The sequence below is a fragment of the Stegostoma tigrinum genome, chromosome 35 (genome assembly GCF_030684315.1).
Source record: "Stegostoma tigrinum isolate sSteTig4 chromosome 35, sSteTig4.hap1, whole genome shotgun sequence".
NCBI classification, from domain to species: domain Eukaryota; kingdom Metazoa; phylum Chordata; class Chondrichthyes; order Orectolobiformes; family Stegostomatidae; genus Stegostoma; species Stegostoma tigrinum.
Genome location: NC_081388.1, coordinates 23,362,468 through 23,389,676, shown reverse-complemented (window position 1 = coordinate 23,389,676; position 27,209 = coordinate 23,362,468). Strand labels below are relative to the sequence as shown.

At 44.2% G+C, this 27,209-nt stretch overlaps 1 protein-coding gene across 2 annotated transcripts in view; it reads left to right on the top strand.

Moving 5' to 3' along the window:
* LOC125447613 (intercellular adhesion molecule 1-like) overlaps positions 1-26,357 on the top strand; it is a 35,950-nt gene extending 9,593 nt beyond the window's left edge. Inside the window, exons 2-8 of one of the 2 annotated variants that reach the window (XM_059639798.1) lie at positions 3,164-3,436; positions 11,989-12,303; positions 14,379-14,672; positions 15,362-15,649; positions 21,750-21,995; positions 22,351-22,635; positions 23,604-26,357. In XM_059639798.1, coding sequence (XP_059495781.1) covers positions 3,164-3,436; positions 11,989-12,303; positions 14,379-14,672; positions 15,362-15,649; positions 21,750-21,995; positions 22,351-22,635; positions 23,604-23,839 — 1,937 coding nt within the window. In that variant the 3' untranslated portion in view covers positions 23,840-26,357. The remainder of the gene's footprint in view (positions 1-3,163; positions 3,437-11,988; positions 12,304-14,378; positions 14,673-15,361; positions 15,650-21,749; positions 21,996-22,350; positions 22,636-23,603) is intronic. The other variant, XM_059639799.1, reaches the window with a different exon arrangement.
* Positions 26,358-27,209: the final 852 nt, after the last annotated feature.

The window sequence follows — 27,209 nt, the reverse complement described above, 5'->3', positions numbered from 1 at the left end:
AGTCATATGGACTGAGCTAAGTAATACAAAAGGGGCAGCTATACTCTTGGGAGTGTACAATAGACTTCTTGAAGGAGGAGCACAGATGTTGGCAAATCTCTCAGAGGTGCAAAAACAACAAAGTAGTAATAGTTTGGCTTTTACCTACCACAATATTAACTGAAATAGCATTAATGTGAGAAGAATGGAGGGAAATGAATTCATTAAGTGCATTCAGTAGACCCTTTTTGGCCAGTATTTAGCAAATCCAACAAGACGATATAATTCTGTCGTGGGAAGTGCAGCTGCATCGATGGAAGGAATAACAGTAGGGCAGTATTTGGTTAGGGTGATTATAATTCAGTTAGTTTTAATATAATTATGATGAAGGACAAAGATTTAACACGCGTTAAACTTCTAAATTTGGGTGAAGCTAATTTTACTGAGCAAAAGTTGACTTGAAACATCAAGTTGAAGTAAATCAGTGTTAGAACACTGAGAAGGCATTGAAAGAGATTCTTTAAAAGATTCAGAGCAAATATGTTCCCACAAACGAAAGGCTGGGACAGACAAATACAGAGCCACAAGGCCACTGAACAGTTTGCAGGGGAAGATAAAGCAGAAAAGGAAAGCTTGTATCAGATACAAATAACTGAATACTATAGAAAGCTAGAAGTATAGAAAGTGGAGGGGGCGACAGCAAAAAAAGAGATAGAAAACAGAGATAGCTTAAAATAATATTGGCAAGTAACATTAAAGAAAACTCAATTTTATCCAATTTATTAGGAGTAAGAAGATAGCTAAGGAAAGCGTACAGTCCATAATCAAAAAGGCCATCAATATGTAGAAATAGACAATGTTGATACAATCCTTAATGAAGATTCTGCAATTTTCTTCACAAATAAGGTAAATTATTCAGGCATTGTTGTCAGAAGGAAGATTGTGAAATATTGAATATGACAATCATAGGGAGAGACGTAGCATCTTTGATAATGATAAAGAAATGCATCCCAGGTTATTAAAAGAAGCCAGGAGGAAATAACAGATGCTGCGATCAATACTTCCAATCTGTGCTGAATGCAGGTGTGATGCCAGAGAATTGAAATAGTTAACATTATACCTTTATTTAAAAAGGGAGTGGGGGGTGGGGGTAGATCACATAATTACAGGCCACTTGTCTAACCTTGAAAGTGGGAAAATTTATTGGAATCGAATCTGAGAGACAGATAAAATGCAATTTAGTAATGTATGGAGTAATCAAGAATAGTGAGCATGGATTTATTAAGATAATATTGAGTCTGTTAAACTTGATTGAATTTATTGAGGAGGCAATAGGGAGGATTGTTGGGAGTATTGCAACTGACATGGTCTACGAGGACTTCAGAAAGGTTTTTGCCAAGATCCTATCTGGCAGACCGGTTAGAACAAAAGCCAATCAGATCTTGGTGGCAATATGACAAACTGAATGCGAAATTGGCTGAGTGGCAAGAAACAACAGGAAATGTATGCTGGAAAGCCTTTCACTGTGGGATTTCACAGGACTCAGTGCTGGGTCCCTGTTTTCCTCATTTATATTTAATAATAAGGCTTGAATTTGTAGACAGTGCAAAAATTGCCTGTGTGGTTGACAGGCTGGGGCTGTTCTCCTCGGAACAGAGGAAGCTGAGGGGAGATTTGATTGAGATGTGCAAAACTATAAGGGGCCTGATTAAAGTGGATAGGAAGAGTCTTGTGTAACTTCATAAAGAGATCAGTGACTATGAGGCACAGATTTAAGGTGACAGGGTGGAGATGGGAGAGGGGAAATGAGCTGACATGAAGGTGTTACGTGTCTGGAACTCACTGCCTAAGGCAGGTAATATAGGCAGAGACTCTCAACTCATTTGAAAGATGCCTCACCCAGTACAGACACAATGGGAAACGTAGCATCCTTCTGTGTGATAATTTTAAACATTTTCTAGCTATTTTAAATATCTGATGAGGAGGAACGTGGGCCTTAAATCTGTGCCTCATACGCACTGATTTCTTTACAAAGTTGGATGGGACCCTGCGCATCCACTTTTAATCAGGCCCCTTACAATTTTTTACATTGCGATCAAATCTGTTCTCAGCCTCCTCTGTGGGGACGGCCTTGGTAAAGCCAACGTAGACATGATTGGTCAAGCAGCATTTTCTCTGCTGTAACAATTCTATAAATTTGAGACAAAACTAATAGGCCCTTGTTCTTTTTAAGTTCACTTTTAATTCACTGAATTCTAGAATTCACCAGTGGCTTTGTTTGGATCTGAACCGTGTCCAGAGAGTGAAGCCTGGGTTTGGGATTCACTGCTTCTGTGATATTATCTCTATGCCACCATCCCTCCTATTGCAGCTGTAATTCCACTTTTGTTTCATTGTAAATGAATAATGCATGGAGAAACCTTGAAGAAAACAAAAAAAGTAACAGCCTTTTGATTAAAAATATTTGATACCTGTAAAGGGAGAATTCCAATAACAATGAAACAATGTGCTGTTTTTCAGTATTAGCACCAGCTAAGGGACACAGGAGGAACAAAAGTGGTCTGTGTTATGTTCGTGGTGGCAAATGAAGCGTATAGTTGTGCATGACAGACACCTCCTCAGGGGCTTTCTATCAATGTTTGCTCTGGGAGCTGTGGTTTTTAAGATCAAAAACAGCACCATGCTCACTAGAGGGATCAGACGCGTTTGATTAAGGCAAGCAAATCGGAGCCTTTGAAGTAGTCATGCTGAAGAATCCACACAAAATACACAGGGGTAAGTCCCCCTTCCCACTCCACGCTGTGGGCTGGGAGGCTATAAGGCTGGCAATATAGTGGGCAAGGTGGGAGGAGAAACTCTTTCTGTTGCCATGGCGTATTGTCAGTGACAGGCGAGGGCAGCCCATTTAATTGGCTCATTTGAAGACCACTTCCTACCCTCAGGCTTCCTGCAGCTTCCAGTGAAGGGTAGCCCTTCTTAAATGGTCCATGCATTGAATCACACACGTGTGGAATTTGGAAGTTGCTGCCTATCTACTCTTTGGTAAAGGTAAGCCCTGATTACCCCATTTCTATAAAATGTGACAATATGTTTTACTGTGTTTCTTGATTTACCTCTGGAAGTTACTCTGAATATGAAATAAAGCCAGTGTCAATGTATTGACTGTGATTTGTTTTCTTGGCAGCAAACATGGCAGGAATTGACATCTGGGTTGACATAAACCCCCAAGTTCTGGAGTTTGGACACTCATTGGAGGCAAACTGCAGTACATCATGTGTGGGTTCAGACGTATTAATTATCTTGGAGTATAAATCAGGGCTAACTCCTCATAGACAATCTGGAAGTAAATGGATAGCAGACTTTTTCCCAAAAGTCACAGCCTGGGATGTCTCTGTCCCCTGTTTCGTAAGGTGTAACAGAGAGCAAAGGTCGGTCAAGGAAGTGGTCACTGTTTACAGTAAGTGAAAACTGTTCTAATTAAAAAATGGGAGTGATAGAGATTCTATAATGGCTCAGTAACTATCTACTGTCTGTGGTTTCAATGCTAGAATGTTGAAATAAAATAAGGCAAATGGGATGTTTTAACACACATTGAAACTCAGCTAAGTGGTATAGTCCAATCATCTATTGAAACCAGTATCCATCCACATTTCTTTTCTTAGAATGAGTTTATTTGTCTCTGGTTTCACCTTCTTCCTGCCTTGTGACCATATTAAGCCTCTCCATTCTTCTATTATGATGTGATCTCACTTCACCTGATGCAGGGCCAATGCTACAAAAGCTTGTGATTTCAAATAAACCTGTTGGACTAGAACCTGGCTGACTTCTAAAATTCTGTAATTAGTCATTTTCTTCAGAATGGGAACTTTAATATGATGCTCATTATCTCAAAGGGTAATTATTGCCAGCTTTAAAACAAACACTCAAATTCTTCACTAGCGTGTCACTCTGTCTCTGTAGCCCCCTCCAGCCCGACAAACCTCTGATTCTGGCATTTGGTGCAGCTTGAATTTAAAGTCCACTATTGCAAACTGTGCATTCACTTGCCAAGTTGCTAGGCTCTCAACTTACTCCCTAAACCTCAACATTTCTCTCTATGTCTCTCTATTTCCTCCTTTAAGGCCCTCTCCAGAACATGCCCTTTTGTTTGAGCTTTCAATCATCTGCCTTAATACCTCCTCATGTAATTTGTTGCTAACAATTCATGTAGTCAATGTAACTATAGTGATTGTAACAAGGTCAGCCAAGTGGATATCGTAGAACATGAGTTCCCTGACTGCGGCTGTTAATGTCATCCAATCAGAGAGCCTTGGCTGACAGATATAAACAGGAGTATTCTGTTCACTCTGAGAGGACTCTCCACATGTAAATAAAGAGTGACTTCACAATGGGATACCAGTTTCTGCAGAGTTATTTCAGTGGTGAACAGAAGAAAGCACCCTCTTGAAGAAATTCACTTGCAACAGTCATCTCTGAGTTGGGGTAAGTATTTCTGGCATCATGGGATTATTTGGGGAGCTTGACTCATTTGATCCTGCTATCGAAGACTGGGCCTAATATGTGGTAAGAATGTGTTATTTTTTCGAGGCAAATGACATTGGGGGCAGATGAAAAGCAACAAGTAATTCTCCTGACAGCTTGTAGACCTGCAGCTTTTTAGGTTATTAGGAGCCTAACCTTCCCTGAGGCACCAGATACTAAAACATTCAAGAATTGATGGATTTAGTTAGGGAATATTTTGATCCCAAGCCTCCTCTAGCTCTGAGACACTATCACTTTTACTCAGTAATTTGAGAGCCAGGGGAATCCATATCAAGATTTTTGTTGAGGTTAAGGTGACTGGCAGAGGCATGTGACTTTGGCTTAGCCCTTAATGAGATGCTGAGAGACCATTTGGTATGTGAGATTAATGATGTGACCATACAGACGCACCTACTAGTTGAAGTCCAACTGGACTTCAAACAGGCACTACAACAGTCTTTTTCGTTGGCAAATGTGGCAAGTGGAGCATCGGAGTTGCAGAGTATTCTGAAGGAAGTGGGCACCCTTGTCAGTCCAACTGAACATTTGAATGAAGGCAATTGCATTGCCTCACTCAGGACGTATTGTAAACAGAGGGGATCTAGGTCAGCCCTCGGCAAAACCCTAAAACAAAGCCAAGCCTCAAGCAAACAGTTAAAATTTTCTCAAGAATCTGGGCCAACCCATTGTAAGTGCTACCAGAATGCAGACTCGAGACAGGAAGACTCCCACTAGGCCTGTATTGAGTAACAGAACCTTTAGGCCGGTATCCAGGAGACATACCCTGAAAGTCCACCTACATCTGGCTTGGAACAGTTAAATTGCGTAGCAAGATCCGAATCAGGACCAATCAAAATAACTGCTTGGTTAAATGGTCACCTGGTTCTAACAGAGGTCGATACTGGCGAGGCTGTGTCAATGATTGCAGAATCAGTCTTTACCAAGATTCAGCGTGGACTCTAGCGGTTAGGTTTGCACAAGACATTGGCCAGACAGAGAACCTGTGCTGGGGAACCTTTACAGATGAAGGGTACATCTTCAGTTCCTGTCTTACATGAGGAGCAGCTGGTTCAGTTACCACTGATTGTCGTAAAAGGCTCGGGCACAAGCCTGATGGGGTAAAATTGGTTGAGAAAGATTCACCTTAATTGGCACAACATTTTTTGATATGAAAATGGCTGCCTGAGTGAAGTCCTAACTAAATGGCTGGAAGTTTCTCAGAAAGGTCCAGGGATTATCAAAGGAGCCAAGGCCACCTTGCATGTTGACCAAGAGGTAATTCCACAATTCTGCAAGGCCCACCCAGCGCCATTTGTATTACCTGCAAAAGTACAGGCAGAAATCAGAAGGCTGGAAAGTGAAGGAATCATCAAACCAGCACAGTTTGTGGAACGGGCAGCACTGGTCACACTGATTGTGAAGCCCCACAGGTCGGTTCACCTTTGCAGGGATTTTAAATGAATGGTAAACTGCTTCTCGCAGCTGGATAAACACCCAAGCCCTCACAAAACTAGTGGGGGGTTGGCTATGCTTCACGAAGCCAGACATGAACCATGTGTACATGCAGTTGCAGTTAATGACAATTCCTAGACGTATTCTACAACTCACACCCATAGGACTTTGTACCAATAAACGAGACTACCATTTTGGGTGTTATCAGCCTGTGCCATTTCTCAGTGGATGATGGAAAACATTTTACCAGCTTTACCCAGGTTTGCCATTTATCCAGATGTCATGCTAATTATGGGGAAGACCAATAAGGAGCACTTACAGAACTTGGACATATTCCTTAGACATTTCTCCCAGGTGGGCATATGCCTTAGAAGGGAAAAATGTGTGTTCCAGGCATCCCAAGTGACCTACTTGGGCTACAGAGTTGACGAGACTGGGTTAAACCCGTTGAAAGATAAAGGGAGGCTGATCAAAAGGTGCCCTGATTCCCACACCTGAACCAGAGCTTCAGTCTTTCCTTGGGCTGGTGAACTATTATGGAAAGCTCATACATAGCCTGGCCTCCACCCTGGTACCTTAGCATCAACTCTTAAAAAAGGGTCAGCCTTGGAAATGGTCACATAGCCAAGCCATTGCCTTCAGAGAAGCGAAGAGACAACCATCACCCTCTATGTGTTGACAAATTATGTTTGCAAGTGAGATCTAGTATTGACATGTGATGCCTCCCTGTACACCCCAATAGAGCATTAAGGTTTGGTGATGATATTTGGAGTCAAGAAGCTCCAGCAATACATTTATGGATGTAAATTTTGTAATAATATCGGATCACAAACCTCTGCTAGGTCTACATAAAGAGGAGAAGTCTGTGCTGCCCATAGCTTTAAACCGAATTCAGTGTTGGGCTGAATTATATGTGTATAATTACAACATTGTCTGGGAGAGTAGGTAGCAAATGCGGATGCATTGAGCCATTACAGGAAGAGCCCGCTCTGATTTTAAACGTTCCAGGCACACTTTCAGTTCCAGCTGACCAATACCAGACTCTGGGGAGTAAGAGTGATTGTCCTGAGCAACAGTCAGCACCAGGTACCAGCTGAACTCCACCAGGGTCATCCAGGGGTTTCCAAAATGAAGATGTCGATGAGACATTATGTCTGGTGGGGAGGATTAGATGCAGACATAGCTGCTTTGGTAGGCCAGTGCCTGCAGTGCCAACAAGAACAAAAATTACCACCAGATGTTCCCCCATATTTGTGGGAATGGCCGGATAAACCCTGGAATCAGTTACACTTCAACTTTGAAGGTCCTTTCGTTGGCTGAATGCTCTTAATCATTGTGCATGCCCACTCAAAGTTGCTTGATGTGCATAGAGTTCATTTGTCAAACACAGGGATGACAATTAAAAAAAACGCATGCATCTTTTACAAAACATGGATTAACAGCAGTGATGGTCACAGATAACATGCAATCGTTTAGCATTGGGGAATTTGGGTATTTACTAAAGTTGAATGGTATTCATCATATAAGGACAGCTGCAAACTGCATTGTCCAATGATTCGCAGAAAGAGCAGTCCAAACATTGAAGGCAAACTTAAAGAAACAGCCTAAAGCTTCACGCGATACCAAATTGTCCCAGTTCCAAGTTGATTATAGGACCAGGCCTCATGCAAATACAAGGGTAGATCCAGCAGTGTTGTTAACAGGGAGAAGTCTCCACACCAAGTTAAATCTGATCTTCCTGGACCTTGGGGTAGGATGAAACAGCATCAGGAATACCAAGGTCGAACATAAGACTCCACTAAGCAAGACAGACTGTTTACTTCAGGGGAGAGGGTTTGGCGTAGGAACCCCAGAATGGTGCTGCATGGGTAACGAGCATGGTCAACATGACGTCAGGTACTATGAGGTATAAAGTTTCGGTAGGTGTGATGGTCCTGAACACGCATGTGGGCCACATGAAAACTGCAAACTCTCAAATGGTGCAGGAGCAAAATGTGATCAGAGATAGTAGGAACTGCAGATGCTGGAGAATCCAAGGTAACAAAGTGTGGAGCTGGATGAACACAGCAGGCCAAGCAGCATCTTAGGAATACGAAAGGTTCTAGGCCCGAAACGTCAGCTTTTGTGCTCCTAAGATGTTGCTTGGCCTGTTGTGTTCATCCAGCTCCACACTTTGTTATCCAAGAACAAAATGTGCCCAGCTCCTCAACTGCCTGTCTGATTGTTTGGGATCCCATGGGGTCTCCCTCTCCATCAGGTATGTTCAACCATGGAGTCTGTGGTAGATGTCACTGCCTCAATGTCCTTGCTGCCTGAAGAGAGCAATAAATTTCTTCTGTGATGCTCCAGGTGCAAGAGATGAGCTACTATGCGTTACACTTTATCTGTATCAGAGGCAGAGTTGGAGAAACCTGACTCAGTGCTATAAGTGGTCCAGGAGGAGCTACAAGAAAAGAAGTAACCGGCCTCAGAGGAGGATGGATACAGTGGTTGTAACAAGGTCACCCAGGTGGACCTCACAGAGACTGAAAGCTCTGCAGATGCTGGAAATCAGAAACAAAAACAGAAATTGCTGGAAAAGCTCAGCAGTGGAGAGAAAACACAGTTCACGTTTTGGGTTGAGTGACATTTCCTCAAAAATGACCCTCTGGTAATCTCCTCTGCCCTGACACTCTTCAACCACATACTGAAACAAACCCATTACTATAGCCACATCTCCTTCCTCAGTACTAGCCTTCACAGCTGGATCATCCCCAATGGACTCCAGATTACATCCAGACCATCCCAGTTTGGCCCAAACTGCGACAACCTCTACCTACAGAGCATTCAGAGTCTGCAAAAGCAGTTTCCTCTACGGACCCTCCAGTACACACTCTCAGCAATGTGCTGGTATCTTCTAGCACTGCAACCAACTTTACTCCAACTCAGAGCCAGCCTCTCCCAGGGTCTAGGCCTGAAACATCCGCCTTCCTGCTTGGCCTGCTGTGCTCATCCAGCTCTACACCTGGTTATCTGCATGGAAGCTCTTCTGTTTTTCGTTCTGCGCAGGATCCACACCCTCAACCCATGCTTTTTCTCCACCCTATCTGACATTAAAAACCCGAAGTACACTAAACTTACCTGTGCTTACCACCAAGCACGGGCACCTTCCACACCCCCCTCCCCCAGTCCTCAACCCTACCCAGGACTTCCCTCTCAATGTGCCTGGCGTCATTAACCATGCAGTCACCTCAGCCTCTTCTGCTCACACCAACCCACACCACTTCCACTGCCACTGACATCACTTCTGTTCCCAAGGCAGTCTCCACCCCAACATCGAAACCTAGCCCCAGCCCTGCTGGGTCTTTACCCCCACCTTGGGCCTCCTCCTCACTGAGGATGAGCAGTCAATACTCAGTGAAGGACTCACCTTCATCCCCCTCCACCCACACATCAATGAATACCGTTCATGCCTGAATGTTGAACAGTTTTTTTTCTGCTGCCTCTGCCTTCATGCCTATTTCTTTAACTGTGAGTCTAACCCATCCTCTACTGACCCTTTCTCCCACCTCCAACACACCCTACCCTCCTGAACACCACCCCAAGGCCTCCCACCCTCCCTCAACCTCATCTCCAACTGCCATCACAACATTGATCGCCTCAACCTCTCCACCCCTCTCACCCACTCTAACCTCTCCCCCGCAGAACATGCTGCCCTCTGCTCTAATCCCAACCTCACCATAAAACCCGTGGACAAGGGAAGCACAGTTGTAGTATGGCACACTGACCTCTACATTGCTGAGGCCAGACGCCATCTCTTCAACATCCTCCTACCGCCCCCTTGATTGTGACTTCAACCCTGACCACCAACCATCGCATCCCAGACCATCCATAACCTCATCACCGCAGGAGACCTCCTGCCCACAGCCTCCAAACTCATCTTTCCAAAACCCCATACTGCTCGCTTCTGTCTCCTTCCCAAAATCCATAAATCCGACTGTCCTGGTCGACCCATTGTCTCCACCTGCTCCTGTCCCACCGAACTCATCTCCGCTTGCCTTGATTCTGTTTTCTCCCCCTTGGTCCAGGAACACCCCACCTACATCCGTGACACCACCCACATCCTCCGCCTCCTCCAAAACCTCTGATTCCCTGGCCCCCAGCACCTCATCTTCACCATGGACGTTCAGTCCCTATATAATTGCAATTCCCATGCAGATGGTCTAAAACCCCTCCACTTCTTCCACTCCCTCAGGCCAAACCAGTCCCCCTCCACCAACACCCTTATCCCACCTAACCGAACTCGTCCTTACCCTTAACAAGTTCTCCTTCAATTCCTCCCACTTCCTGCAGACAAAGGTGGTGGCCATGGGTACCTGCATGGGCCCAAGCTATGCCTGCCTCTTTGTAGGTTACGTGGAACAGTCCGTCTTCCGCACCTACACAGGCCCCAAACCCCACCTCTTCCTCCGTTACATTGATGACTGTATTGGTGCTGCCTAGTGCTTCCATGAGGAGTTTGGACAGTTCATCAACTTTATTAACATCTTTCACCCAAACCTAAAGTTTACCTGGACCATCTCTGATTGCTACCTCTCCTTCCTAAACCTCTTTGGTAACTGCCTCAAATCCAACATCTATTTCAAGCCCGACTCCCACAGCTACCTAGACTACACCCACCCTCCTGCAAGACTCCCAAATCCTCCACCTCTGCCACACCTGCTCCCAAGATGGAACATCCTACTCCCAGACATCCCAGATGTCCTCCTATTTCCAGGACTGAAACTCCCTCCTCTAGAACTCGAAAATGCCCTCAGCCACGTATCTTGCATTTCCCACACTTCTGCCCTCAAACTCCCTTCCCCCAACAAAAACAAAGACAGAATCCCCCTTGTCCTCACACAACACTAACCTCTGTATCCAACGTATCATCCTATGCCACTTCCACCACCTATAATCTGACCCCACAACCAAAGAGATATGTCCCTCCCACCCCTATCTGCTCTTCGTAGGGACTGCTCTCTCTGTGACTCCCCCATCCGCTCCATACCCCTCAGCATCTTTTCCTGCAACTGCAGGAAGTGCTACACCTGCCCCTACACTGACCCACTCACCTCCTTTCAAGGCCCAAAGCAAATCTTTCATATCCAGTAGGGATTCACATTCATATCCGTCAACTTGGTCTCCTGTACCCGCTGCTCCTGATGTGGCCTCCTGTACATCGGTGAGACCAAGCGAAGACTTAGAGACCATTTTGTAGAGCATCTGCGCTCTGTGTGTGACAAACAACAACACCTTCCAGCCACCAATTATTTTAATTCCCCCTCCCATTCCCTGGGTGACATGTCCATCCTGGGCCTCCTCCTTGTCACAATGACACCACCCACAAACTGGAGGAGCAGCACCTCATATTCCACCTCAGGAGCTTACAGCCTGATGGCCTAAACATGGAATTCACCAGTTTTAACATCTCCCCCACCCTCACACACCCTCCCCCCCACCTCCACCATGGCTCCATCCCCAGTTCAACGCTCCCTCTCATCCTCACCTCCTTGACCTGACACAACCTGTCCATCCTGTCTCCTACTTATCCACCCCTCCCACCTCACTGACCAATTCCCAATACTGCTTATCTGCACACACCTATCACCATCCCACCTACCTTCCCCAGCCCCAACCCTCCTCTCTCCATTTTTTTCCGAGCTCCCCACTTCCGAAGAAGGGTCCTAAACTGAAACACCAACTTTCCTGCTCCTCTGATGCTGCCTGGCCTGCTGTATTCCTCCATCTCCACACTGTTGTCAGAGGCTCTGTTCACCCTGAGAACAGTCTCTGAGGAAGGTGAATCAGTACCAAGGACTCTCCATGTCTAAATAAAGGGTCGTTTGGTGACAGGATATCAGCCTGTGTGGAGGTATTTCAGTAACTTCTTGTTGAATGAATATATATACATACTTACACCTCTTATGCACGTGAATAAATGTGTGAGGAGGTGGAACAGAATCCATAGGTGCACTATTTCTGTGAATCCTATTAACTGTGATTCTCCTTTAACAGATCGAGAGATAAACATTACATCACTCCCTGAAGTGCTGGAGGTTAACAGGAGATATAGTCTGCAGTGCATCGGACCAAGAGTCTACCCAAACAACAAACTCATTCTCACATGGTTGAGAGGGAGTGAGATTGTTCAGAGAAATTCTAGAGAAGGACAAGGTCTTCCGGATGAAGATAACAGGTTGAGAAATGTCTTCAATTTCACTGCAAGTCTATCAGATGATGGACAGGAGTACACCTGCTTGGCTGAAGTGGACTTGGGCTCTAACACCACAATGTCAATCACAAACTCCTCTGTCACTCTGCAAACCTACTGTAAGTTCCAGCTGCACAAGATATTGCAAACAAAAGAAAACTTTTCTTGGGATTATGGTGCAAATATACAGGAGATGTAAATGTTCACTTTAAGTCAGCCAGAGCATGTGTAAAGAGCTAATGGGACCTGCAGATGCTGGAGAATCCAAGATAACAAAGTGTGGAGCTGGATGAACACAGCAGGCCAAGCAGCATCTCAGGAGCACAAAAGCTGACGTTTCGGGCCTAGACCCTTCATCAGAGTTTGATAGTGAGGGTCTACAATCATTTTGTGATAACTCTCTTTTTTAACCAAACTAAGTCTGAATAACTTGACTCCAAAAGATATCCAAGGCCCAGTCTGATTCCTGAGGCTTGATTTTCAATCTGGGAACATTAAGTGGGAGCAGAGGCTACTATTAGTTTAGTCAGGGAGCCCAGAATTCATGTGCTTTGTCATTTCTAATACCGAGGTCACTTCCAGGTCCTAATCTCATGCCACACGCTGACACAAAGCACATAAATTGCAGATTCCATAACTGAACCAGTAGCAGATTCTGCCCCAACTTAACATCACATGGGAACTTACTGCTAAGCACGAGCCTTGAAAGCAGTCAGCAGCACTGAAGGCAGGAGATCAGGAGGGCTAGCAGACTTATGGTGCAGAGAAGTGGGAAATCAGACAACACACATGAATTCCATAATTAAATAATGTTATTCATCATTGTGATAACCCTACAAGGTTCATGGGAATCACTAATTAATCCCGTCATGGAGCTTGTTGAGTATGAGCTGCCCTGGTAAGAGGCAATGGCCTGCCTAACTGGAACTCATTGCCTTGTGGTGCAGTGGAGTATCCTTACCTCTAGTCCAGGAGGCCCAGTTTTCAAGTTGTACCTGCTCCAGAGTTGTGTTGTAACATCTCCAACCAGTTTGATCAGGAGAATATCAATGAGGAATTGTCTGTTCTGGATTGGAAGTAGCCCACGTACCCCATCAGTAGCGGCTCTAGTTTGGTGTTCAACAATGAAAGGATATTCCTTTCCAGTTAGGTTTCCTGAGTTATTACAATCATCAGCATGATGAATAGCACCCAGTATTGTCTCCAACAACTATGTATTAGCTTGCACCAAGCTGTTTGACCTGTCCTGGCCTTTTAATCAGCTTTTCGAGGAGCTTGCTAAACAGTTAATAAAAGATAAGTGGATACTTGACATCACCATCATCCCCTATATTAAATTTAGCATCAGCCTGGAGGAGTTACTGATGAAATATTTGAGATTGTTATTTCTGAAGAATATTTGCATTGATCTTCGCCCCTACTACTCCACTGCAGTGTAGCAGGTGGAAGACTACAGGCCCACCGAAAAATGGGGTAAAATATATGAACTTGTATAGGTAAGGCAAACACAGAAATAGGGTGTCTTTCACTTTATAATGGGATTGTATTCCAAAACATCTTGACTTTAAGTGAAACAATCTGAGGTAAAACAAATTTTGCTAAGGGAATTGATGCTAAAGCTAGAGTGAGGTTTCTGAGAATAATCTTTACCCACAAAATTGCTAGACCATTAATCCAGACATCTAGTTCATGTTCTGGGTTCGAATTTTGCCATGGTGGAATTTGAATTCAGTAAAAACAATTTAAGATTCCAATGGTGTTCATGAGTCTATTGTTAATTGTCAGAAAAACCCATCTGGTCCTTTAGGGAAGGAAACTGCCACCCTTACCTGGTCTGGCTGACATGTGACTTCAGACCTACAGCAATGTGGCTGACTCTTAACTGCCCTCTGGGCAATTAGGGATGGGCAGTAGTTGCTGCCCAGCCAGCAACGCCCTCACCCTGTGAATGAATAAGAAAAGCTGTGACAAATTTACCAGTCACATCCCATGATCGGCATTAGCAGATCCTTCTTATAGTGCGATATAATCTCCTGCAGATGACTCCAGTTTCCTCACTATGGGTGAATGTGGTAAATCCCTGGGGTGATGTATTGTCCAATACCTGCATTGCTCCCTTTTCCACACTGTCCATTAAAAACTAAAATACACCGCAGCAAATTAAAATGAAGTGGATTTCTTGTCTGTATTACAGCTTTCATGGATCAGCCTAGAATCCTGGACAAAAGGCCCAAAGAAGTGAAGCAAGAGGTCATATTAACATGTGAGGTCTCAGATGTCTATCCAGTTGAGAAGATGAGAGTACGATGGTTTCAGGATGGTGAGGAACTGAACTCAGTTACCACAAGGCCAAATTCTAACACTGTCCAATCAACAGCAGCGTGGACACCGCAGGAAACTGGTCTGATCGAAGTTGTCTGTATGGCTGATTTTGAGAAGTATCCATCAGTTCCCTCAAAGAATCACACGGTCTTCATTGAGGTGTACGGTAAGGATTCTGGTTGTGGGGGGAGGGCTGGGGTGGCTTACCATTCAGCAACATTCTGATAGTTCATCACTGTCAACATTGCAACGTGTCAGAACTTTCATCACTTTAAACAATAGAGAAGCAGCTACCAGTAAATACATTGACCACTGTCTAATCTTTAATACTGACAAATGTCGTTTCAAAAGTTGCAAACACAAGTTACCACAAGACCAAATGAAAGAAGAATTGTACATTCCTGTAGTCCCTTTCTCATTCTCAGGGATTTTCAAAGTGTTTCACAGCCAGAGAATTATCTCTGAGAGCAGTTCCACTGTTTCATTAGCACATATCCTCTGGAGTGAACCACTTACAGTAAACTCACCAAGGACAGATGTTAAATGCTTAAACCCTGAGAACAATTTAACTAAACACAGATTTTAGGATTCTACAAACTGAAATGAGCAGAATAAATATTACAATAGCTTTGGTCAGTTTGGGTCAGGAATGAATGTTGTGTTAGATATTTGGAATACTGAAGGAACACTGAAAGATGCTATAGGGCTTTGTACACCATCCTGATACAGCAATGAAGTAGGGGCTGAGCAAGAAGGACTAATTGCTGTCTGCCTTTGTGTGACTGTTATTAACCTCACACTGAGGGACCACAGGACAAAGGAATGTTTCTAACAGTTTCTGTCTCTTGTTTTTAGTTTTCTCTTCCCCTGAAATCCAAATACCAACCAGCCATGAAGGAAATCTGGTTAACATTACGTGCCATGTATTAAATGTCTCAGGGGATCTTGAACTCAGACTGAAGAAAGAAAATGACATATTAGCGAAAGGATCGAGCAGTACTGGGCTCACTATCTCTCATACAGTACAGGCTCAAGCAAAGCTGGATGGACAGCAGTTTATCTGTGAAGCTGAACTGAAACTTCAAGATCAGTCAATAACCAGCCCTGTTATTAAACAACAGGTTGGAACCCTCCATGTCCTGTGTAAGTAGCATTATTTACCTCATGAAAGGTCATTGGGATTTTTTGTCAAAATGGACACCAGTGAAATTCTCATACCGACTCTCCTCTTGGTCCTAACCAAATTGATTTGGTCTCCTCACACAGAGACTGCCCTGTTCTCACAGAGGCCAAAGGGACAGAGATCCCCAGGTGAGGACACTGTCCATTATTACCCCAGTGCAATGTGCAACAGACTGTAACTATGTGAGCATGTACACTGTAGTGTTTCTCTTTCAAATATTTGTCTCTCACTCTCTCTGATGAGAGTCAGAAGTGCATCTGCTTCCACCATCATTACAGGCAGTTAATTCGAGAAAAAAATCAATTGCTTTCTTTGAAAAAGCAATCACATCTCACTCTTTCCTTTTCTAATCACCTGAAATCAGTATCTAATGGTTATCAATCCTTTTGCCACTAAAAACTCCTCCTTATTTGTCCACAATTGATTCATCACCTTGGAGATGTCTGAGAGAACCCCTCTTGGCCCTCACTGTTTGAATGGCACAATCCAAACCTTTTCATTGTTTCCATATAAGGGAAGTCCCTCATCTCTTGTCCCAATATCATGACACTCTTCCATGCCAGACAAATCACCTCCTTCCTGAAGTGTAACCATGGAGGCAAGTATCCTCAAACACATCCCACAACATCCATCATCATCATCATTGGTGGTCCTTAGCAGATGACATTCTTCCACTCTCTGCCACGGCCAGGCATTGGTGTGACTGCACACTCTGTTTTCACTGCTTTCGCCCAGCTTCCATTTTTGAACAGCACAAGTCTCAAGGTGTTCGATGCCTTCCCAATTGCTCTTCCTCCACGTTGGACGATCTTGGGCAAATAATTTCCATATCATCGCTGAGCAGGAAAGGGCCAGAGACTAACTTCGTGGTACAACCGAAGTGGAGAAGGACACTTCAAAATGCTTCGCGATTGATGTTGTGAAAGGCCTTTGTAAGGTCAAAGGCAGCACCTACAGGGATAGGTTCTGTTCTCTGCATTTCTCCTGTAGCTGTCACACAGTGAGAATCATGCACACTGTGGCCCCTCCATGGCTGAAACACAGAGCATAGGACATTACAGCGCAGTGCAGGCCCTTCGGCCCTCGATGTTGCACCGACCTGTGAAATCAATCTGAAGCCCATCTAACCCATACCATTCCATTATCATTAGGATTCTCACACTGAGTCTCCCAGGAGGAGTTTCTCAGCCACAGGGACGAGACAGTTCAGGAGGACCTTGGCATCAACAGCAGGGAGACTGCCCTGTAGTTGCCCTTTGTTGAAAATGCTCACGACTGTGGCGTCTCAGAGCTCTCCTGGGATGTTCTCCTTGTTTCAGACAAGGCAGACAAGGGCATGGAGCTGCAGCAAGAGCTCTTTACACCTGCACTTCAATGCCTCAGTGGGGGTGGGGTGGGTGGGTGACCGTCTGCTCCAGCAGTCCTGTTGTTCTTAAGCTGGTGGGCAGCTCTCTCTACTGTGTGCACAGCTGGGGTATTGCTGAACTCATGGTGTGTAGCCAAAGACCTGAAATCTGTATCTACAGCAGGCCCAGCAGCATCTCAGGAGCACAAAAGCTGACGTTTCGGGCCTAGACCCTTCAGCAGAGAGGGGGATGGGGTGAGGGTTCTGGAATAAATAGGGAGAGAGGGGGAGGCGGACCGAAGATGGAGAGAAAACAAGATAGCTGGAGAGGAGAGTATAGGTGGGGAGGTGGGGAGGGGATAGGTCAGTCCAGGGAAGACGGACAGGTCAAGGAGGTGGGATGAGGTATTAAGTAGGAAATGGAGGTGCGGCCTGAGGTGGGAGGAAGGGATGGGTGAGAGGAAGAACAGGTTAGGGAGGCAGAGACAGGTTGGACTGGTTTTGGGATGCAGTGGGTGGAGGGGACGAACTGGGCTGGTTTTGGGATGCAGTGGGGGGAGGGGAGATTTTGAAGCTAGTGAAGTCCACATTGATACCATTGGGCTGCAGGGTTCCCAAGCGGAATATGAGTTGCTGTTCCTGCAACCTTCGGGTGGCATCATTGTGGCACTGCAGGAGGCCCATGATGGACATGTCATCTAAAGAATGGGAGGGGGAGTGGAAATGGTTCGCGACTGGGAGGTGCAGTTGTTTGTTGCGAACTGAGCGGAGGTGTTCTGCAAAGCGGTCCCCAAGCCTCCACTTGGTTTCCCCAATGTAGAGGAAGCCACACCGGGTACACTGGATGCAGTATACCACATTGGCAGATGTGCAGGTGAACCTCTGCTTAATATGGAAAGTCATCTTGGGGCCTGGGATAGGGGTGAGGGAGGAGGTGTGGGGGCAAGTGTAGCATTTCCTGCGGTTGCAAGGGAAGGTGCCGGGTGTGGTGGGGTTGGAGGGCAGTGTGGAGCGAACAAGGGACTCATGGAGAGAGTGGTCTCTCCGGAAAGCAGACAAGGATGGGGATGGAAAAATGTCTTAGGTGGTGGGGTCGGATTGTAGATGGCGGAATTGTCGGAGGATGATGCGTTGTATCCGGAGGTTGGTGGGGTGGTGTGTTCTTCCTCTCACCCATCCCTTCCTCCCATCCCAAGCCGCACCTCCATCTCCTACCTACTAACCTCATCCCACCTCCTTGACCTGTCCGTCTTCCCTGGACTGACCTATCCCCCCCTACCTCCCCACCTATACTCTCCTCTCCACCTATCTTCTTTTCTCTCCATCTTCGGTCCGCCTCCCCGCATCTCCGTATTTATTCCAGAACCCTCACCCCATCCCCCTCTCTGATGAAGGGTCTAGGCCCAAAACGTCAGCTTTTGTGCTCCTGAGATTTAACTTGGCCTGCTGTGTTCATCCAGCCTCACATTTTATTATCTTGGATTCTCCAGCATCTGCAGTTCCCATTATCACTGAAATCTGTATCTGATGATTATCAATCTTTTTGTCACTAAAAACTCCTCCTTATTTGTCCACAATTGATTCATCACCTTGGAGATGTCTGAGAGAACCCCTCTTGGCCCTCACTGTTTGAATGGCACAATCCAAACCTTTTCATTGTTTCCATATAAGGGAAGTCCCTCATCTCTTGTCCCATTACCATGACACTCTTCCATGCCAGACAAATCACCTCCTTCCTGAAGTGTAACCAAAGACATTCAGATTGACGACTGAGCCCTGGTTGAGGGAGTCACTGAAGTATTCCCGCCCAGTGTTTTTTGATGGGCTTCTCTATCTTTGATAAGAATCACTGCGTCCTAGTCCAGCAGTGGGCTGCGGCCTTGATGTGGTCTTGAGAGCACAGACAAACCCTGCATGTCACGGCTGTTGGCCATTTATTGGGCCTCCAGTGCTTTTTCCACCCACCACCTGTTGTTTATGTCGTGGGCTTGTTGTTGTGTCTCAGCCTTCAGTCACATGTAAGCCTGCCTTTACTCTTCCGAGTGCAATTATTGTTTTCACTCAGAAAGGCCATGCACTTGCAACTTGATCGTCCCTTCATCCCCTAATCATTCTCATCAAAGCAGTCTTGGTGTTTCCTGGTTGAGCGGCTGACTGAGATTCAGCAGGCAATGATGATGACCGTCTTGAGAGCAGAGCAGAGACTGTTGGGAATCCTGTAAGTTGGTGTTGCCGAAAGTGGCTAGGTTTGCGGAGACCAGTTGGTTGTATGAGGCTGTTTCTTTCTGGGTCTTTAAGTGCCTCAATGTTGAACTTGTTGTAATACTGCTTCTGTTGTCTCCGCTGCAGCGGGCTATATTTATGATGATCCTGACTCCAATCAGACAATAGTCCATCCATCATTGATCAGCCGTGGTCATGGCGCGTGTGATTTTAGCGTGTTTCCGATCCATCGCTCTGACGATGAGGTAATCAAGGAGGTGCCAGTGTTGGAACACAGCTGCAGCCACACTGTCTTCTATCTATCCCTTTGATGGAGCAGTATGTTGATGATGAGGATGTTTACTCATGGTACTGGGTCAGGAGAAGGGTGCTGTTGGAGTTTTACTTCCCCTTAGGCCTGCACTTTTGCCAAACCTGGCATTGAAGTCACCGAGGAAGCTGTTGGGACCCATGAGAGAGATTGGTCAAGGCTGGCAGAGAATCGCTCCGTGTCCTCAGCTGCTGCTTCAAATGGTGGTGCAAATGCTCTGAATACCGAGACATACTGGTTCTGAGCAAGGGTGAATCAGAGTCTCATGCTCACTTATTCCGCATGAGGAGTCTTTCAGTGGGTCCACCAGTTTGTTTTTAATGGCAGAGCTAACTCCATGGATGTGGCACTCTTCTTCAGCCTTGCGTTTCCAGAAGAAGCTGGAGCCGCTACCTTGTTCTCTGAGCTGACCCTTCCCCTACCCGCTGGGTTTCACAAAGAGCAGTGATTTCAGTATCATAGCACCCGACTTCCTGAGCAATGATAGCACTGAGACATTCTGGTATCTCACCGATGGGACTGTCCATAAGGGTCCTGACATTCCAGGTCCAGAACTTGAGACTGCAGGTCAAGAACAAAGAACAAAGAAAATTACAGTACAGAAACAGGCCCTTTGGCCCTCCGAACCTGCACCGACACGCTGCCCATCACCACTATAACCCCCCACCCTTCTGGGGACCATATCCCTCTTTTCCCATCCCATTCATGTATTTGTCAAAATGCCCTTTAAAAGTAGCCGTACTGTCTGCTTCCACTAGCTCCCCGGCAGCAAGTTGCAGGCACCCACCCCCTTCTATATTTAAAAATAAATTGCCTCATACATCACCTTAAACCTTGTTCCTCACATCTTAAACCTACAGCCCCTGGTAACTGACTCTTCCACCCTGAGAAAACACACCTGACTGTCCACTCTGTCCATGCCCTTCATAATCTTATAGACTTTTCTCAGGTCGCTCCTCAACCACCATTGTTCCGGTGCGAACAACCCAAGTTTCTTCAACCTCTCCTCATAACTAATGCCCTCCACACCAGGTAACATCCTGGTAAATGTTTTCTGTACCCTCTCCAAAGCCACCACATCCTTCTGGTGGTGTGACGACCAGAATTGAACACAATATTCCAAATGTAGCCTAACTAAGTTTCTCTAAAGCTGCAACATTACCTGCAGTTTTCAAACTCAGTGCCCTGGCCGATGAAGGTCAGCATGCTGTATGCCTTGTTCATTACCTTTTCCACTTGCGTTGCCACTTTCAGTGACCTGTATACCCTGTGTACTCTGCCTATCAGTACTCTTCTGTATATTTTGCATCTAGATTTCCTTTCAAAATGCATTACCTCACATTTTTCCAGATTCCATCTCTGCCCAAGTCACCAACCAATCTATATCCCACTGTATTCTTTGACGGTCCCCATCGCTAGCCGTAATTCCACCAACCTTTGTGTCATCGGCAAACTTACTAATCAGACCAGTTACATTTTTCACCAAACCATTTATACGTATTATAAATAGCAAAGGTCCCAATGCTGATCCCTGAGGAATGCCACTAGTCACAGCCCTCCATTCAGAAACGCACACTTCTACTGCTCCTGTCTGTCTTCTATGACCGATCCAGATTTTTTATCCATCTTGCAAGCTCACCTCTGAACCTGTGCAACTTTACTTTCTGTATCGGCCTGCCATTGGGGACCTTGTCAAAGACCTTACTGAAGTCCATGTAGACAGCAGCCACTGCCCTACCATCATCGATCATCTTCGTCACTTCCTCAAAAAACTCAACCAAGTTAGTGAGATATGACCTCCTTGTCACAAAAACCATGTCGCTTCTCGCTAATATGCCCACTTATTTCCAAGTGGGAGTAAATCCTGTATTTGTAATTTTTCCTCAGTTACTCAGGACCCCCAACAGAAAGTCAAAGTAATATGGAAATTTCTCAAAAGGCGCCTTCAGAGTGTTGCATTTTCACAGAATTCAGGGAAAGTTATTCTGCCTTTTATCCTGTGTTTTATTTAGCCTACTGCTGTTTGATACTGACGCTGGCTTTCAAAATAGAAGCAAGTTTTATTCTGAACAATGACATCTACAGAGCACTCGAAAGAAATAGCAGAAGAATTTGAAAAATATTTGAATTTGGAGTCATTCAATATCATGACTTATTTTTTTACTTGGAATGAATTTTACAGATGCACCATTAAAAGCAGAGATCTTTCAGGCTCAAGAAAACTGGATTGAGGGGGAATCACAGAATTTGACATGTCATGGGCAAGGGAACCCAGTTCCCCGGAGGGTCTGGATCAAAGATGGGAAAATGGAAAGCAGAGGGTTACTCTACATCCCATCTGTTCAACTGCAGCATGGTGGACTGTACGTGTGCATGGTCAAAAATGAGCATGGATTAAAAACCTCATCTCTAAATGTAACCATTTTGTGTGAGTATCAGATTACAGGAAATTGTACCTTTGAATCTCCATTATTGTGAGTACTCTGAACACTGTGTGATATCCTTAGACTGTCAGATCCAGTTGCCTTGATGCTGAAATAATATTTACACAATGACTGCATTTCACTGTGACCGTACATCAAAACAACATGACTGTGAGCAAGCTCAAGGCTGCAACTCTACTGCAGAGATTCACCTGTTCTGAAATGACTGTTGGAAGTTAGATAAGAGCACAATATGTGGCCAGGTTTGGATATCCTGCTAACTGAAGCAGTGTTGGGGAGCTGTATCAGTGATCCTGTGGGTATGCCTGCCTATTTTCATCTTTTTCTTCTCTTTTCCAGATAAACCACGAGACACATTCATGACCATATCAGTAAATAACAAAACAGTGTCAGGCTTTCCAGTAGAAGTCACTAAAGGTGATGAAATTACATTAAGCTGTATGTCCGATGGAAGACCCTCACCTGTATTAGAGTGGGTAAATCCCAGTAATGGCAACAATATTGAGATTGGTCCTGGATTTCTTCGTATTCCGTACATAACCTCAGAACATCAAGGAATTTATATATGTAGAGCTACCAATCAATACGGAAGTGATGAGAAGGATGTGGACATCAGGGTCAAAGGTCAGAATTTAATATTACTGTTGTTATTATTACTTTGGGCTCCTGTTCTCCCGCACCCTTTCGGGAAATGGGACACGTGGATAAACTGCTCCCTGTCTCTAATAATACTGCTCTGTAACTGGTACATTGGGTACAAGTGGCTCAGAGTGACAGTCTCTTTGTGCATAGAAGTACCTTCCTCCTGCGCTGTGTTTGTCCCACATGCCTGGGTAATAACTTCAAGGGGGGTTGGGGGGCTGTGACTCCACACACTGCCACTCCATGGAGCAAAGTATTGACAGATCAATGAGTAAAGCACACATCGCCGGGCTTCACTTCTCATAGTGAGGGGTGAGGGGTGAACAGCATAAATACAGCGAGAAAATAGAGGGAGGACATTCTGCAAACGCAGCAGCTCAATCAGTGCCTCAGGGGGAAAATGCTGATGAATGTTTAGGGTTGAAACATGAAAAAGAAATAGGATCTTCATATGAGTTTGCATCACACGGAAAAGATGGACAAATTATCGAAGAAATGTTGGACCCTGCTTAAAATTTTAGAAAAAGAAGAAATGATTTGGGTGATTAATGATGTCGAGAATAGAAACCTGCATGTATTAATTGATAGTAATACAGGGGCCTGAAGCATGTTCATAGGCAAAAATGAGACAATGGGAAAAATGAAAAAGATGGAACTTGTGCAGATGAGTTTTGAGAATGTAATTCCTGCAGAATTTAACCAGGAATAGACAGGGCATTGAGGACAGGCTGCCAAGGAGTAGCATGTAGTATGGGAGGAATGAAAAAAGGCGAAAAACACAACACAGAAAACAGGCAGGAAAGAGCTGAATAAAACACACTGGATATTCCATTGAAAAATATCCTTTGTTTACAATCCACAGATTTTGGAAATGTTCAGACATGTTGCAATTAATATATTTCTCTAGACTGTTGATGAGCTGTGTATCTTTTCTTTCTATGTTCTCATAGGCTTAAAATGGATAATAGTAGTGACCGTAGGAATAGCAGCAGTATTGACGACTGCGGTAGTGACGGCCTTGTACCAGAAATTCAATGCCCGTAAAAGAGGAGAATATAATGTACAGAATGCAAAACCCAACAACAATGCACAGATCCCCAATGGGCATGAATACCAGAAGAGTTTTCCTTTAAAGAAACTTGATCCATATTGTGGAGAAACAATTACAAATGGATTAAATCAATGATAAAGATATTACACGTCCTGACTTTGAAAAATAATCCAGTGGTCCTATTTTACACATCGTTACTGATGTGTGCTACTCATTGCCATGTTAAAGTCTGTACCAGCTGTAAAGACAACTAGTTGCTGACAAGCCTTGTTATATTTTGGGCAATTCTTGAATTACTGTGGTAAAAATTTCAATTTGATTTTCACAACCAGTAGATAATCACCTGAACTGTGGCATTTAGACAGATTCATCACTGTTAACTTCAAAGCTCTGTAAGCACAACTGCTTTCCCACTAGCTGACATAAAGCCAGCACTATATTGATTACTGATTTGGTTGTAGTTGATAAAATGCAGAGCTGGGGGAACACAGCAGGTGCGACAGCATCCGAGGAGCAGGAAAGTCAACATATTGGTCAGGATCCTTCCAGAGAATGCTGTCCAAACTGCTGTGCTCCTCCAGCTCCACGTTTTATTGACTCTGACTTCCAGCATTTGCAGGCCTTGCTGTCTCCTTGGTTTGGTTGTATATGGTTTTTATGATGTATACTGTATAAACAGATAAAATGAGGACTACCATTGAGACATCATTAATGTTAAAATTTTCATCCTTGTGTTTAAATGTCACCATGCCTTTGTTCCATGTCTGTCTGTGTGGAGTTTGCACATTCTCCCCGTGTCTGCGTGGGTTTCCTCCGGGTGCTCCGGTTTCCTCCCACAGTCCAAAGATGTGCGGGCTAGGTGGATTGGCCATGCTAAATTGCCCTAGTGTTCAGGGTATGTAGATTAGGTGGGTTATAGAGTGATGGGTTTGGGTGGGATGTCTGAGGGTTGGTGTGGACTTGTTGGGCCAAAGGGCCTGTTTCCACACTGAAGGGATTCTATGATCTATGATCTTAAACCATAATACAAGTGAAATTAGGGGCCATTGTGTGAGTACAAAGGATTATATATTTAAGATGCAGATGGGGAAAAATTACTTCTCAAGAATCATGAATCTTTGGAATTCCCAATGTCTGAGGGGGATAAATGCACAGCCATTGTATTCAGGGTTAAGATTATTCGGATTTAAGGGTTTCACAGGTGAAGCTACATGTGCCGCAAGTCCGAAGTCTGCATCTGTCTTGCTAATTCTGAATTTCAGTACCCTGTCATTCATGGTTGTGATTTCAGTTGCATAAGCTCAGGTGATCACAGATCATGGAAGCTTGTGATCTACACCAGTGAAGGCCAGAATCTCTGATTAACTGCTGTATTCAGAACTCAGTCAAAGCAGGAGTCTATCAGTAACACAGTGGAACTAATTTCCTTTAAGCACCCCTTTTGTGGTCAAACATCTCTGTTGACCCTGGTGTCGCTGACTTGTCACCAACCAAAATGGAGAAGGTTTATTTGAGAACGTATCAAACACAATGAGAGACTTCATTGGGAATATACAGGATGAGGCTGAACACTACACAGTGCTCACAATCCTTCACCTACCCAAACATACAGGCAGCACCTGCCTGGATGTGGCAGAGTCCATAGATCATTGATTGGATTCAGCAGCCTTTTTAAAATGTATGGAACTGGAATGAAAGCAAGTATCCTTGATCATGAGGGACTGCCTAAGAAAAAGCTCCAGAATTCACTTCCTAAACTCATCTGGTTCTCCCTTCTTTGAAACATTCCTTAAACCTACAACTTTGACTAAGATTTCCATTACTTGTAAGCTCAAACCCAGTTGCCTTTGAGTGAAAGGACTGTGTGTTCAAGTACTATGCCAGGAATTGAGCACAGAATTAAAAGTTTACGCTGCAGTGCTGTGCTGACATGGTTCTGCATTGTCAGTGCTCTTTCGGATCAAATTTTAAACCAAGGCCCCATCTGGCCTCTCAAAAGAGTATTTAAAAATCGCATGGCATTATTCTGAAGAAGAGCAGGGGAAATTTTTCCATGTCCTTGCTCACATTTATTTCTCAATCAACAATCGCCATAATAAAATCACTGTCAATTATTTTGTTGTTGTTTGGGGGAGGTTGTATGTGCAAACTGCCTGCTGCATTTCCTATAGTGCACAATGATGAGCCTACAAAAGTACTCTGCTGTCTGAAAAGCACTTGGACTGTCTTGTGGTCATGAAGGGTGCTATATAAATGCAGTTCTTTCTCTTTCCTACTATTTCCTTACATGGCTTGGTATTAAATTTTGTTTCATAATTCTCTTGTGGTGAAACTTGAGAGGTTTGACCATGTTATAGGTGTCATATAAATGCCAATTATTTATGCAATGCACTGCCTCTGATATAAAATAAATATTTTTATAATTTGAAATTTACAAACAAATGCATTTTTGAACTATCATCACTATTGTTTTCTGAGTACATTCAGTATGTATGGATGTACTTTCATTAATTTAACTACTTATATGGAATGAAGCTTTTTTTTCCCGGAAATCTCCCAAGATATTTGCACATATTATTACCTTAAGGTAAGAAAAAGATAACAATATAAAAAACTGTCTGGAACAAAAATAAATGTTCATTGCCTAACTACTCAGGTATGCTTGAACGAATAAACTGATTTCTTAAGACATATTTCACTAAAATAATTTGTTATAATAATGAATTAAAATTTAATAAATCTTTTCCAACTGATGTTTTCTTTGAAAGGAAATAGTCGCCCACTGTTTTTACGTTGCTTGTCCTCACCAAATTATCTTCAGTCTGCTATTCCTGCTGTTGTAGGCTACAGTTTGCCAAAAGTTTAATTGACAAAAAAGATGACTGCACTAAACATGCACTGGCCTTCTTGTTCATCATTAGATCAGCTCATCCATAATAAGTTCATCATTTCGCCAATCACCTCACCAAGCACTTCAGGATTGCTCCAAGTATCATGGATCCTCCAGAGCTCCTTCAGCTTTCTATAGTTCACCATTTGCTCTAATGATCTACACTCTCTCCCTGCTTTTAAATGATGTTGAATATTAAATTTTCAAAGACATCTTAAATCTGATCAGATCTCTGTCTCACACTACTTGTACAAATTCCTCCTGACTTGCATCTTGAATTCTGCAAATTTGTCTTTTGTAATCTGTAGTCTGCCCATTTTCTATCCCACCATTTGTGGCAAGACTTAGAAATGTCTCAATCCCAATCTTCAAAACTCTGCCTTCATTTTTCTAGCATTACAAGTCTTTCCAAAATCTAATATCTCAAACAAGTTTTCGGGAAGGGTTCTTCAGTCTTGAAGAAGGGTTACACCCAAAACATTGACTACTCCTTTCCTCCAGATGCTGCCTGGCTTGCTGTGTTCTTCCAGCCTCCTGTTTGTCTGCCTTGGATTCCAGCATCTACAGTTTATTTGCCTCTAACCCCTGCTAACTCTCCTGTTAATCTGTCTTCAT